We start from the raw sequence: 15,508 nt of genomic DNA, 5'->3' as shown, positions 1-15,508 counted from the left end.
CCTCCAACAGGGTCACAAGGTTTGATTAGGAACACATAAAGTTGAACCTCAATCTGAAGGAACCCAGGAAAAAGGTGACCAAGACGCAATCAACAATATTTAGTTTTTTACACACTACATCATTTTTTTTTAATAATGCTGGATGAAGTTGTGTCATTTGTGTATGTGTTTATTCCTGAAGTTGAAGAATTGTGATGATGATTTCATGCTTTGAAGATGTGTCAACCATTGAATGTGGAATCTGTGGGGTGGGTGCGGAGGAAAGATGAGATAACTATTTCATAATTTTTTTAATTTATAATTGTTTTAATTTTTTTTTTTGGGTTGGTAAGGATATTTTTGACATTTCCTGAATATTAACACCGTTAGTTGACACGTTGGCTTGAGGGGTGTAAAAAAATGCATTTCAAGATAGGGGAGGCAAATATAGGAAAGGAAAGACAAAAAAGTTAACGCTTTTAGAGCCCGAGGATAAACGGTCCCAACTGAGTCAAACCAAAGAAGAATTTTACATTCTTAAGGAGGACTATCATAAAACACCAACCCTTGCAAAGAATGGTGTGACTTCAGCAACACTGTTAGCCTCACACAAAACATGGCTAATCTTCACATTCCAAGAACACCGCATTAATAAAGCTTGACCATAGTCAAGAAGGCCTGAATAGGGATAAGAAAAATGAAACCCATGAAGCACAAAGTTAGCCGCATAGAGTCAATCTCAATCCAAACCTCCTTTAGATTAATCACTATTCAGCCCCCAAATCTCTGCTGCCATAATAGAACAACGACCCAATTGCCTGGTGAACCCATTTATTCAATTGCCAGTAGCATCACCAAGAACCCCACCACAGCCAACCTTTTAATACAAAAGTACGTACCAATGTGTGTACTTACACCGATAATTGATTAACATACTAATTTTAGTCTGAAGTTAGATCCTGACTAGAGGTGAGTAAACGAGCTCCGATCCATGGATCGGCCCACGAGACTTGTGGTTCATGCGAGTCACAGATCAAATTTTTTAAAGAATTTATGGTCATGTCGGATTTTGGATCATAATCCGCAGGCCGTGTTCCTAAACGCACAAGGCATACCAACACAATTTCTTCTCCTCAGTCCTCACGGCCGCAACTCAGCGTTTCTTCTCCTAACGGCACGTGCCCCTCTGTCAATCCCTCCGCGCCACCATGCAAGGTCCTTCTCTCTCTCTAGAATTTGGTTTTGTTTCTTTTGTGTTGGTATTTTTTTGTCCTATTGTTTATCTGACACTTGCTTAAAGAAGTTTTATACCTCATTTCTCTAAAACATACGGGAAGAATATAAGCTAGATACAGTTTTTGATATGTCTATATATTTTTTTCATTTTATATCTCATTTATCATATCTTTCTTTTATGATTTTAGTAGGGATAAGGGAGCCGATAGTGATATCATAACTTCTGATCCTATATCTTCTACACATCCTACAATCTCATCTGTTTAACATTGAACTTATTTTTCATCGATTAACTTTTTACGGTAAAAGATATATAACATTACAAGTCTTTATATTTAGAAAATAAAGTTTCTTCTTAAACTTAATGATATATAATAAATAACGTGATTAATAACAGAAAAATATAAAGTATGTATATATAAAATAAATAAAAGGATGTGAAAAAATCAGCATTGCACCATAAATACAAACATCGATATATTACTTTTCCATATGAAAAAGAATTTGAACATTAAAACTTCATCCGTGTGGCACGTGCTAACACACAACATACCCCAACAGCGTGAAGCATATAGCATTACAACTGCAGTGCATATTACAACTCGATAGCCCGTGGAAGGAATGTGCTTCCGTGTACAGCTCCTAGCTAGCAATATATGTACAAAGAACAGCATCCAAGTCATAGATGATATGACTTAAACTAGCATTCTTTATCTGAACCATCTGTCAATGAGAGAATGAACTGGCCTCAATGCTATACATCGAGTTATTATCACTTAAGCTAAAGTTTGGTCTCTCTTCGTTCCACTTCAAAATCTCCTTTGCATATTGAAGTGCTTCAACAACACTATCAGGTTCCAGCCCCTTCACCAGGGACACGTACAAGTTTCGCCCTGTAAGAGACGAATAAAGCCTCTTAAACTTCACTCCTATGTAATAGGAAGCCAGCTGAGAAAGGGAGGGGCTGTTGTTAATGCTGTTGCTGTTGATGCCACAGCGGTGTCGACTAATAACTGGACAAAAATCAGATAGCCAGTCACACTTGGTCAGCGGAATTCGTTTGATTTTCTCCTCAAACTCGTCTAATTTGTTTAATATCAACAGGAAGTCCATTTGCTCGAAAGTAGGATGAATAACAATGGCTTCGAAAAGCTTTCTGCTCGATATCATCTTGTTTGTGCGACAACCATTTCCATCAACAGAAAACTGATCGTAGTTGCTCAAGGAAACACAGAAAATGGCCAATTCAACATCCTCAAACATTTCTAGCCACTTGCAATTTTCTGCTAGCCCTCTAGCATGTATTGTAATTAGTTGATACCTGCAATCAAGGAGAACAAAGCATATGACACAGATCAGCAACTTTTTATAGCAGCTCTGGCAATTGGATCAATCAGGACTACCTAGAAAATTTCTCACATGAAACAATAGGCGCAAATATTTTCACCCACCTAACTAAAGAATCATGTAGATCGGCAGTGTCGACAGTTTCCTCAGGAGCTGGCCGAGGAAATGAAAACTCTACCAGAAGCCATCCCATTGGATGAAGTAACTCCTTCAGCATAGAGGATATCTAAATCCGAGGGTTCATAATCAGTCCTCAATATCTCAACAGCCTAAACAAAGAATTGGAATGTTAGTTTCTCAAAGCCACTAACCCAACAACAATCTTTAACATATAAAGGAAACATTAAGAAAATGAGGGGCAACATGGTGCAAATATTAAGTCTTAGCATTTTCTGTTATAAGCAAGTGAATAGCAAATACATGTCAATGTTCAGTTCAAAACTCATGCACTTAAGTTAACAAGAGTTCATGCACAGATTAAACTTTTGATGAAAATCCCATACCCGCTCTAAGAAATAACTGGCAACACTAGGTAGCAATTCTATTTCATTTCTTCTTTCATAGGCGGCCTTAATGGCTGCATCGTCCCATAACTCCTCAATCAAAGGAGCATATTCACGAGTAGCGGCTGGAAAGATAGCATCAAGCTTGCCCGAAACCATAGTTTTCAGAAGCCAATCAGAGAATGCTTTCAGTCTTGTGCCAATGGAATAAATTGTCTTGTCGCCAAGTTTTGGACTGGTTCCTGAACCATAATGATACTGGTCAATCTTTAGTTCAAATGGACAAGCTAAATGTGAAATCTAATTGTCACCTATACAGGAATTTGGAGGGAAGAGTGGAAAGGCGGCAGAAAACAGAACTCATACCTGTAGTGTCAAGCACAGAAGAATGACTTTTCTTTAAATTCCCCAGACTTTCTTCTTCAAAACGTTCACGACCCTCAAAGAGTATGCCAAGATAAGCATACACATTGGTCTGAATGGTCAACTTTATATTTTCACGTTCATCTTCTGAAAAGGGGGTGCTTTTGTAAAGAATCTTGGCCTGACATAAGCATTTACAATTCTATAAATACATTGATTTCTTGGCTTTCTTCAGCAACAACATGCATGTTGACAAAAAGAAGACAATGTAGCTAACTATTGAAAGTGAATTTTCAATTTTGATCAAAATATGCTTATGACCCTAACCATGCACATGTATTTTTTTCTCACTAGAGAAAGTTCTAAGCATGAACCAAAACGCATAAGAATTAGTTAACTCAAGTATAAAATGAAAAAATCACCTGCTTAAAAATAGTGCTTGTTCCAGACCCGGTGTAACCAAGTAAGAGGAGTTTATGAACTATTCCATGAACTGGTCTGGTAACCACATTGCAGGATAGAAATCCACACGAACTTGAACATTTTGAATTAGAAGGAACTGGCAGGGACCCTAAAGCACATACAAGAATCGTTCCAGCCTAACAAGTGAAATAAAAGAGTGAATTGTGAATTTCTGGATGGGGATTTTTCCTTTGCCGCAATTTGTTCTGAACCGAATCAACGCTTCGTGCCGTAATTTTCTGTGGGACAAAGCGGATATTGGCAAAAACAAGCCCTTGGTTATTTGGTCAGTAGTTTGTTCTTCGAAAAAAGAAGGGGGTTTAGGCCTTTTTAATCTCAAGGATTGGAACCTTGCGCTTCTTTCCCGTATCCTGTGGGACTTTCATTGTAAGAAAGATTCTCTATGGGTTCGGTGGGTTCACCATTACTATTTCAAAGGGAGCGATGTGTGGAATTACAATACTTCTTCATCAGATTCAGTTTTGATAAAGAAAATCATTCAAATAAGGGACTTTATTATCTCCAAAGAGCTAAGTACGGAAGAGGCCAAAAAGAGCATTCAATCTTGGAGCACCAATGAACAATTGCTTGTTGGCAAAGTCTATGAATACATTAGAGGTGTCAAGCCTACTGTTAGTTGGTGTTCTGTTATATGGAACCCAGCGATCCCCCCTAAGATGTCTTTCATTCTGTAGCTTGATAAAATTGTTTTTTTGAACAAGGGTTCCCTCTGCCCTTTATGTTCAAATGAGGCTGAGTCAAATGCTCATTTGTTCTTTTCTTGTAGGAAATCTCTCCAAGTTTAGGCTTACATTCGTGATTTGGCTCCTTTCCGCAGACGTTTCACTTCTTTACAGCGCATTACTGATTCTTTAATTAAGGGCAGATCCACATCAGGTGTTCAAGAAAAATTACGTTGTCTGCTATAGCAATTACAGTCTACTGCATCTGGCTGTCTAGGAACAAACTGATTTTTCAATATTATCAATTTTCTGTAATAGAGATTATTAGCAAGATTAAGTTTCTTATGTATAGACAAGCGCACCTATTTCATTTGTTTTAGCATCTTGATATAGGTCTTCTTGTATTAGGGAGACTTTTGATTTTCTCTAACTGCGGGGTATGTCCCGTTTATTGTTGTATCATTTTGGGTTTAATATAATTTACATTTTTTCAAAAAAAAAAAGTGAAATAAAAGAGTGTCTAATAATGCAAATGAACATCGGCACATAACAAAATAAGAGACAAACAAGAAGAATTTTTTTTACCTTTCCCCAAATACACCATTTTGTATTTTTCTGTCCTTCTTCTTGGTATGAACCATCCTCATTGACCCAAAAATGTGGGTTACCAGCTCACTGAACTCCCGCTAACTGCCCAACCAAAACAAGACCCTTTTATTTATTTTTAACAACAAACAGCAACAACAAAAAGAAAAATTAAGATGGATCATAGAGCCTTTTAAACTTTTCCTATTCTTTTTTAATTGATATCTAGAATTGAGTTTCCAACCTGCAACATCCGAAGTTCTACTTTTGTGATTTCCCTTCCATTAATGAAAACCTGTGTGTTTCCATTGCTTGAATCCGCTTTGATGGGACCCCCAACATTCAAATGAGGACTAATAATTCTACAAGGCTTCGGTCCTTCCTGCAAAATTCACAATACTAATGGTGAAAGGGGAAAAGAATGAGGAAGAGGTGGTGAGTTCGAATCTCCCCCTAACAAAAACTAACAATAACTAACAATACTAAGTTACTAACAAATAAAACAAATAAACATACCTTCCCCCAAAACCCAGAGACTTTATCATACCAATAGTTCCCGGGCTTCAAATTCTTGGGAGGATTAGCACAGCTCTGCAACGTGACAAGTTCCTCAAAAGTAAGTTCGTTCCCATTGACGCAAACATACTCCGGCGGAAGCTGGTTCACTTCACAGAACCTCTCCGCCTTCATCACTTGTCTAACCTCCAAATAATTGAGCAATCTCTTCAAAAGCCGCGAGCATTTCCCTAAACTGCCCCTCTTCGCCTCGTCAATCGGAAGCCCTATGCAGCCAACGCATTTGCGGCCTTCCGGCATCGAACCCATCGCTCTCAACACGCAATTCGCGCAGTACTTAGCGTCACAAACCAGACATGTTTCTTTCTCCGTTAACCTATTCCCCTTTAAGCAACAATAACATGAACCTTTCTTTGTCTTCTTTATTACATTTTCTCGCTTAACCCTCTCTTTCGCTTCGTGTTGTTGCTCCTCCTTCTCCAAACCCAACACAGGTGTGCGTTTAGCTTCGCGTTCATGTTCAGTTTCGTTTGTTTTTAGAGGAGAAATGTTGTGAGACGATGGATAATCGGAACTCAACGTGGACGCGTAGTCGCGTTGGCTCGAATCGTTGAAATCGAAACTCGCTTGCTCGCAATTCGAGTGGCTTAGTAACAACGCGCTCGAGCTTCGTGCTGTAAAATTGTCCGAAAACGAGTTTTCGCTGCTCGCGTCGTTGGCTTCCATGGCGGCGTCTTCGAACGCAATCACCGGAGGTCGGCGACACCGTGGTCCGGTCGAAGGCGATCACCGACGTAGGAGATACCGCGGGTTCGGAGCTCGGCACTTTCAGCTCCTTCGAGAGCGGTTGCACCACCGGCAAAGACAGCGCATCGGATAACGCAACCGCCGCCGCCACCGGAATCTTGCCGGCGGCGATCGGCACCGCCTGGGGGATATCGTACGCCGGCTGAGGTCCGTTGTAAGCCACGGCGAACGACTACTCCGCTTCCTCGTCGGCGGCCACCGTCATTGTCCTCACCGGCGACATGGTTACCCTAGTTCCCACGCCGATGCAACATTGAAGAATTGAAGAATAAAATGTGAGTATCAAAATTCAAAAGGTAAATGAAATTATGAGTTCAATTCAATGAAGTTCGTCCCAAAACAGTAGAAAAATTGAACTTTGAAAATAAAGTCAGGGAATGTGGAATGATATAATATAATATTCTTATTTTGATTTTTGTCTAAAAAGAATAAAGATGACCAATATGCTACTAATAGAAAGGAAAAGGGAACCTAATTTTAACACGGAAGAAGAAGAAGAAGAAGAAAGGCGAGAGAGGGTGATAAAAAGAAATCTCGAGAATGCAGCATACACACTACAAAGTGTTGATTTTAAGATATGTTGAAATTTGAAAGTAGGAAGAACAAAAGAGAGAGAAAAGAAAAACGGCAACTGCGGTGGGCGATAATTGAAAGGGAATGACGGTGTTGTTGGTGATGGTAGGAATGGTTGGTGCTGGTGGCTCATGGTGGTGGTGCACACAAAGCCTAGTGGGCAGGGAATGGTGGCAAAATAGCGGGAAAGAACAAGAGATCGAGGTGGTGGTAAGATGCGGAAAGTGCACCACAATACTGCCAACTGAGATCAATCCAAAAGTTTTTGTTTTTTTTTTCACCATACACAACTTAGATAACTTGTGCATGGTAGCTTTGGTCATATTTTGGGGTTTAGTTTAATATTTTAAGTCTAAAAATTTCCATTTTGGTCTTTTAAAATTTCTCTATTAGATAAAATTGATCATTAAGGTAGTTTATCATATTGTAATTTTTCTCTAAAACCAGCTAGCTAATGAAGTTTGAAAAAAGAAATAGAAGCAATAACTCAATTTATAAGGAATGCCAATATAATTTTTTTCAAACAATAACTCAATTTATTGGTGATTGTTATCTTGGGCTACCAAAATAGAAGCATATTCGTTCACTAACCGAGAGTTCGTGCTTACCTTAGTCAAATACTAAAGTTTAGGAACCAATTTATGTCAACGAAGAAAGCACTAATTGAATGGCATGGTATAGTATAGCATAGCACGAAAAATGAACACTACATTTTTATACAAGTAGGAAATCCTTTCGTATGCAAAGGAAGCGAATTATATATCAGTAGAAGTTCTACCCATACATACAATCTTGCTTCAAAGTACACCATAGCTTCCCGATATGTAACAAATCTCTAAAGCCAACTCTACAAGCAGCTCAAAAAACAAAAGAGGAAAATTAAAAATGTAAGCAACAAGAAACATGAATTAACAAATCCACCCCGCTTGTCTAAGTTTGCGTCTATATAGGAGCTTACAAATCATCAGCAATCAATGCATTCTTCATGAAGCTACTATGGCTGCTGCTGCCCCTTTTGTTGGCAATTTGTCACAAATAATCTTTCATGTTGGGTTTCCAAAATTGAATAAAGTGCGGGTGACTTTGCCATCTCATGTTTCGGAGCCTTCTTGAACAGTAGGAAGACCCCCTTCTCTGATAAATGTTGGGTTGAGAAACTTGGCCACAAAAGCCCACAATTTATATACATCCTCAAAATTTGTCAGAAAGCCCAGTGAGGCTGTGACAACTTCAAGCCTTACAAAGCTACCTTTTCCATCGCGCCGACCATTCTCCATTGGCCTGCAAAGAGTTGTGTCTTCAAGATTCGGAGCTCCACGGTGCTGTCTCGAGTTATCAAGAATCTGTATATGACTAAGAAAACCAAGACCAAGAGAGATTCCTTCTTTTTCAGCCAGCTTTTGAACAATCTCTGGATTGATTAGCCCCCTACTTCTGTCCCTCACATTGAAAGCCACAGCCGCACCTCTTTCATATTTTATTTTTGGGCCATAGATTTGGACAAGATTTGCTTTCTCACCCCCATCAGAACCGGCCAACTTCAGTTGCAGCAACGAGGTAACAAGCCAATTTATCAAAAACCGAAGTCGTAGTGTAGTTTTATTGAGACCAAGCATGTTGACATGATCGATATGCCGACATATTATCTCTGGTTCCCTCCTGCCCCAGTCCTGTCCATCACCATATTCTCCATCGCTTGTGACCTCTTCATCATCAAAACTAGTAGCAGATATATCCCCTGGCTCTAGGGTCTGGCTTAGGTACTCTTTACGATTATCTTCCATGTTAAATGACACTCTTCTTCCCCTGCTAGTGGCTTCATTTTCTTCCAAACCAAAAAACCTATCACCACCGTAACGATTACCTTCTCTCCTACCCAACAACCTGAATTCACCTTCAGTTTCCCTTCTTATGGCACTCTCTTTGACATCAGGACATATTTCAGAGGTAGAGCCATTCTCCAAGCTTTGATGCCGGGCAAGAGAAGTTGAATTGAGCCAAGATCCATTATTGACAGCTTCACTGGTTCCAGGTTCTTCCACGATCTCATCGACATGCAGATGATCTGACCCATTACCATTTCTTGAATAATGATCAACTTCCTCGACATGCTCTTCTTCAGGTACCTCTTTGACCCGGTCTAGTTCCTGTGACATCAGGACCGCAGCATCAAATGACAGCACGCGGCGGTCCTCATGAGCACCTAGGTTTACCTCTCTGTCATCATACATCGGGCTGCCATACATCTTGGAAGTTGGTTTTGGAGAATGTTGCTTCTGGTTCCTCCTCCCGTTAAACCAGAAAGGTGGAAGGGGAGAAGCTGTCTTGTGTTTATTTGATTGACCAGCACTGTCGGATCCCAACGGACTTTGACCCAAATCAATCCAAAAGGAGTTGTCCGATGACTCGTCCTCGCTGAAGACGGGACTCTTTATCACCTCTCCAACAGATATGCTCTCAGTCTCCTCAAATATGGTGCTCGTTCCATCTCTTTCAGAACTGTCTTGATCCATTTCGGTCTCAAACACATCTCTGACCTGTGCAGATGTGAATGCACCAGAAAAGGCAGGCAACTGTGTTCCCTGACGAGTTTCAGTCGTCTTATCACCAATTCCAGTGATTTCATCGTCGTCTTCAATCCCAACAAATTTATCCAAACCATCTACAGAATCACTCAAATACATAGGAAACTCGGGGGTAATCTTCACCATTCCAGATCCAGTACAACCAGACTGATTTTGAAGGCTTTGCATCACAGATTTCTTGATAAGAAGACAACCAAAACCTGTGGGATCATACCCAAAAACCCTGTAAAATGATGTGACTATAAAATCTGGACGAAATAGGGACAAGCCAAGGGAATCCATGTCCTTGGGGCCCAATGATCCAGCATCCAGCAAGACATGCCAGTTGTTCTGTTGGGCCAAGGCCATCCACTGGTATGAATACTTAGCCCCAGTCACTCTAGACTGAACCGGGAAGACAAAAAGACCAGTGGCTGAATCCTTCTTCCTCTTCTTCTTATTGGAAATCTGTTTCCTCAAATCAGTGGAGCAGAGTTTGAGGGTTGGCCATTTAAACCATGCACTATGCACTTTAGCACCTTTCTCCCTGGCACTCTGAGCCATCCAAGCAATGGACTGGCTCTCGTGATCGAACATGGTCAACAACTTTTTGTTTGTGTGGAAAGGGTATGAATCAGCCAGCAACTTGAAAGCTGATCCCCTACTAACAGTAAACACAAGGCCATATTCGTTCTCAGGAATATTCAAATAGTCCATAATCCTAGCCTTTATATCATACTCAACGGTCCCTCTCTCGGCACAGCCATAAAGTGCATGGTTACACAGATTAGCAGTTATCTCAGACAAACTAAACGTAGAAGACTCCCAATAGTGAATAGTCTGAACAAAAGAGAAGAGTCCAAAACCACAGTAATCAAGGCATACCTTTGGTGACAAATGTGAGTATTCATCAGACCTCAACTGATCAACCTTCTCGGAGGACTGGTACTTTGGGTACATAGTAAGGAACTTGGCAAATGCTTCCTGGAGGCTGGGAATTTCCTCCTCGGACTCGAAGATTCGCTCGGCCGCAAGCGCTGTGGCGCGAAGGAATTCGCGCTGGGCATGGAGCCGGGCGAGCGATCGGGATCTCCCAAGGCCATCATCCTGGTTGGCAGCAGAGTCAGGCTGGTCTATGTCTTGAGATTTGGAGAGTGAGCCATCTTCAGAAGCTTCCTCAAGTGCTTCCCTGAGCTTGTTCTCTTGCAGCTTCCGAAGCATTGATGGGTTTCTCCTCATTTCAACATTGGATTCTTCTTTCCTCCTGCTCTTGTCCATGATCAGTGCAGCACATTGAGAAATGGGTTTCCATAGTGAGAGATGCATGGTATTCGTACCTTCCTCCTCTTCTCACACACACTTCTAACAACACACACTAAAGGGCTTTAGTTTATCCCCTCACATCAATCTATATAACAATTTGAGCTTCAACTCTTTCACCACCAAAACTCTAACAACACAAGGAATCTGGAATCTTAAACACCACACCTCCCCAACAATCCAATTTGTATAAAACCATGAGATTTTTGTTTGAGAGACAGAGAAACAAACAACTCAGCTCACCATCTCACCCACGAAAACCAACACAACAAAGACTAAATAAAAAGCTTTATTTTGTCTAGAACCCAGAATAAGTTTCAAACCCAATTTCTCAGAAAAGGAGAGACAAACCCAAGGAGAGAGAAAGTCAAAAGCTGAAACCCTTCAAACCCTAGAAAACCCAGATCCCAAAATTGGCAAGGCTATTCACAGGAACAAGAAAAATTCAAAACGGAACAACAAAAAATAATTTTGGAGAAATGGGTTTCAAGAGGAATCAAACGACAAATAATAGAATCCCCGAAGCTGAATCAGTAGTAGCCAGAGACACTCCACAAAACACCTGAATAAGCCATCAAAGGTGAAGAAAAGACCCTCTTCTCTTTCTCTCTTCTCTCTCTCTCTCTCTCTCTCTCTCTCTCTCTCTGAGTTCAATTCACTGCAGCATAATTAAAGCACAGCGCCTCACAGCAAATTCTCCTTTTACTATGAGAGAAGTAAAACCAAAACGAAACCGGTTTGTTTGATATCTTCACTCACTGTACTATTTTCTTCTTAAAATTGAAAACCAAAAAGAAAAAGGTATAGAAAAGAAAAAAAGAAGGGAAATTTCAATTCAGAGTAACCTATCCCGTTGTCCTCTCTGACCCAAAAACCTCTTTTCAACTCTTCGAAAACAACCTTGCTTAGCTTCCGCTGTAGCTGTAATTCCGTTTTCAAATTATCAGAAATTGGTAGAACTTTTAGTTGCTATTATTGACGTGTCTTTGGTAATTTGATTAATGACAAATTTCTTTAATTGGAAAAAAAAAACTTCACAAAAAGTATAAATACAGACAAAACTTGCATTTAGTGTATACAAAACATATTTGCTTGTATGCAGTCCAAAAAACACGTATTCACGTAATCAGATGATGATAAATCATTTCAATACATTCAACTTAAAAATACTATTTAAATATCTGTTATTTATATTCCCGACTGCGTGATTGTGCAACAACAGAAAATTCAAATCCACATAATACTACTTTCACATTGTTAATTTTTTTTAAAGATGAACACTAGTAATATACTCTTTTTTTTTTAATGAACAGTATTTTTTTAATACATTATTTGATTAAAATTTGTTTAAAAATGTAAAATACAAAAATTTAAAGAGAGACTTATTAAACGAGAAATAAGACTCAGTAAAAATGTAATTTTTAATGAATTACAATAAATATTAAAAAATATTTAAAAGAATATGTTAGAGAATATTATATTGTTTGATTATTTTTTTAATTTTGACATGAGTTGTTTACCCAATCATGACCTCGTTAATGTTTTTTTTTCTTAATTTTTAAACGTATTTAAAGGTATACTGAATATAGAATGTAATATAGTAACAAAATATAGAACCTGAAAATTTTTAAACGTGAATTAAAAAATACTATAAAGATCAAAATGCCGAAATTTAAATGCAAATTAAAAAGTTACATAAAACAAAACCAAAAAAAAGAATGACAAATTATGAAATCTCTTTTTGGTGCATTACTTTTTGTTTTAACATGTTATTCTACCTGTGTTCATTCATCTTTGTTAAAAAAAAAAGTCAAAATTATTATTAGTATTATTATTGTTGTCGTGATTGGCATCACAATTTTTTTCTCTTATATGATGAGGTATTACAAGATGATCATTTTCAAACAATAGTTGTTAATATATATGCTAATGGCAATGTGAAAAAAAGTAATGGTAATCATGAATGAAATTGATTAAAAAATATTAAAACTGGTGTTAAAAGAAATATAGAATATAATTAAACATTACATAAATGCAAGTAGTGTTTTATATACACGAAGTATAGATTTTCATTCTCTAAAAAAAAGGTAGGTTGTATCTCAGAGATATGACTTGTACATTTTTTTACTCTTAATTAAACAAATATTTTATTTCTGTAAGACACGATATATCCTGCTATTTCATTAATAATTTCAACGACATAAACTAATATAATAATAATTTGTTTATAAAGTTAATGTTTATGTACTGATTAGATAATGTAAAATAATTTCATATTAAATTATTTTAAAAAATGATAAATTTATAATAAGATGTGATTAAATAACTGTAAAACCAGAAGAAATTATCCTAATCCAGTATTTTCCAAAAGAAATTACAACAACTAAGCGCCTGTGGGAGAGGGGACGTTGACTATGGCAAAAACAAAATTTGTTGGTAATAGTATTAAATTCAATTTTCGATTTTTGTCTATGTTGTGGTGGGACCCACACGCTGAAATAATGATTCAAAGTCAAATAATCAGCTGGCTTGTAAAAGTTGTTATCTGTCCAACTTGGCAAACCACAAACTACTATTTTAATTTGTGCGTGTTTCTTTTCTAATCCATAAATTAATTCCGACTGAAGAATTTATTTTCAATACAATTTTTTTTAATATGTTGGTTGTATATTAAAGAATAACTTAAAATTGATTTTAGATATATAATTGATTCTATATTTAAATAATTTTGAGTAACTTGTAAAATTTTAAATTGAATTTTATCTTTAATTTAATTTTATAATAAAAATATTCAAATATAAATCACATTATTTTAAAATTAATTTCATTTAAAATCAATTTTTGTTAATATTTATACAAACACACATTAAATATATATATATATATATATATATCATATAATATAAAATTTATTTTAATGTAATTAAATTTATAATAGATAAATATTTTAAATATATAAATTATAATTTAAAATTATAATAGATAATTTAAATTATTATATAAAATTATTTTTATTTATTTACAATTTTTTCAACAAAATACTATTAAACTTTTATTTAGTGATAAATAAGAGGATAAATTAAAAGGGGTCAGGGGTTAGCAAGATCAAATATTCGCATAAAAATAAATTGGAAATGGTTTGAGATGATAGAAAGGAAAAACAAAATTGGCCAATTGATGAAGTAACATGAAATGCACATTTTTATGAAATAAGATGAAAAATGATAATTATGTCCAAGTGAAAGAGTGAAAATATTCTAACTCTTCAATTAATATATTCAAATTTTTAATATAGGAGTAGATTAATCACCCACAATCACATAACTTGCTTCCATTATATTCGAACCATTGTATTTATTTTTTTAAATAAATATTCAACATTGTTAATTAGTTAACAATTTTTTTTAAATAAGTATATTTTTTAAAATTAAAATTATTTAAAATAGAATTCTTTATAAAATTAATTTCAGATTTTTCTTTTATATCTCACCAAAAAAGAAGTAATGTTTTTTTTTCCTTCTTAAACCTTGTTATTTGAAAAAAGTTGGACAGATTTGAATCATGTGAGGTGAAATTATTCAATGGGGTAAAATTCTCTCACTTATGGTAGAGCTATAATGTTTTATTTGATATCAATTGCTTCATAGATCATTTTTGAATTTTCATACATTTCGGGCAAATTACTACTTTGAAAATTTAAAAGAGTGTGAAGAAGACCCGTTTTTTGTGTGTGTGCTTTCCCTTTGTTCTGGCCTAAAGCGAAGGTGTAGCTTTAAGTTTCAAATTCAATTTAGTATTGAAATTAGAAAGAATCTATTCTCACAGCCACCTAAAGCTATAAAAGAGAGTTTTTTTTTTTTTTTTAAACGAATCTTTGATCCAGATGGTTAATTAGAAAAAGGTTATTGCTAGATTCAACATGCCAAACAGTAAATGATGTAACAATTTGTAATGAGCTTTTACATAGGGGAACAATACATTCAAATAAATGAATAATGATCAACCAATGCAATTTAGTAATAATCTATAATAATAGATAAATGACATATCACTTCTGATATTTTTTTATTTCTCTTTTTATAAAAAGTTTATGTATATGTATAATTATTTTCATAAATAAACCCATATTTTTAGTTAAAGAAGAAAAAAATAAAATAATATAACACAATAAAAATAGGGACACATGCACGCTTGTGTTTCTGCTAATAATAATAATATGAATTATCTATTTTTTCTAATTTATAAAGAATTATGCCATTCATTTGATTTTTTCCTTCTAATTTTATAAATAATTTATTTGAATTATTTTATTTAAATTTGTCTTTACGAACATATATATATATATATATATATATATATATATATATATATGTCTTATGGTATTAAGAAAAAAATCATTTGATTAAATTTGTTCTAGTTTTAGTTATAAAAACACTCATTTTAATAATTTTTTTATAACATGTATTTTAGTTTGGAGAAACCACACTTTCAATTTTTTGATAGATTGTAAAATTAATAAACTTCATTGATTCCTGTTTAGCGCTTGAGTATTGAGTCAAATCAACAAAAT

At 36.0% G+C, this 15,508-nt stretch overlaps 1 protein-coding gene and 1 pseudogene across 1 annotated transcript; both read right to left on the bottom strand.

The window, feature by feature from the left end:
- Positions 1-1,679: 1,679 nt before the first annotated feature.
- Positions 1,680-6,908, bottom strand: LOC100811404 (extra-large guanine nucleotide-binding protein 1-like; annotated as a pseudogene).
- An 834-nt stretch (positions 6,909-7,742) lies between these two features.
- Positions 7,743-11,870, bottom strand: LOC100777185 (uncharacterized). The gene has a single exon (XM_003518035.5). It carries the CDS (start codon positions 10,942-10,944, stop codon positions 8,146-8,148), a length of 2,799 nt encoding a protein of 932 aa, XP_003518083.1. The 5' UTR covers positions 10,945-11,870; the 3' UTR covers positions 7,743-8,145.
- Positions 11,871-15,508: the final 3,638 nt, after the last annotated feature.

The sequence above is a fragment of the Glycine max genome, chromosome 2 (assembly GCF_000004515.6).
Source record: "Glycine max cultivar Williams 82 chromosome 2, Glycine_max_v4.0, whole genome shotgun sequence".
In the NCBI taxonomy this organism is placed as follows: Eukaryota; Viridiplantae; Streptophyta; class Magnoliopsida; order Fabales; family Fabaceae; genus Glycine; species Glycine max.
Note: the sequence above shows the minus strand (reverse complement) of the source record. Positions and strands in the feature narration are given on the sequence as shown.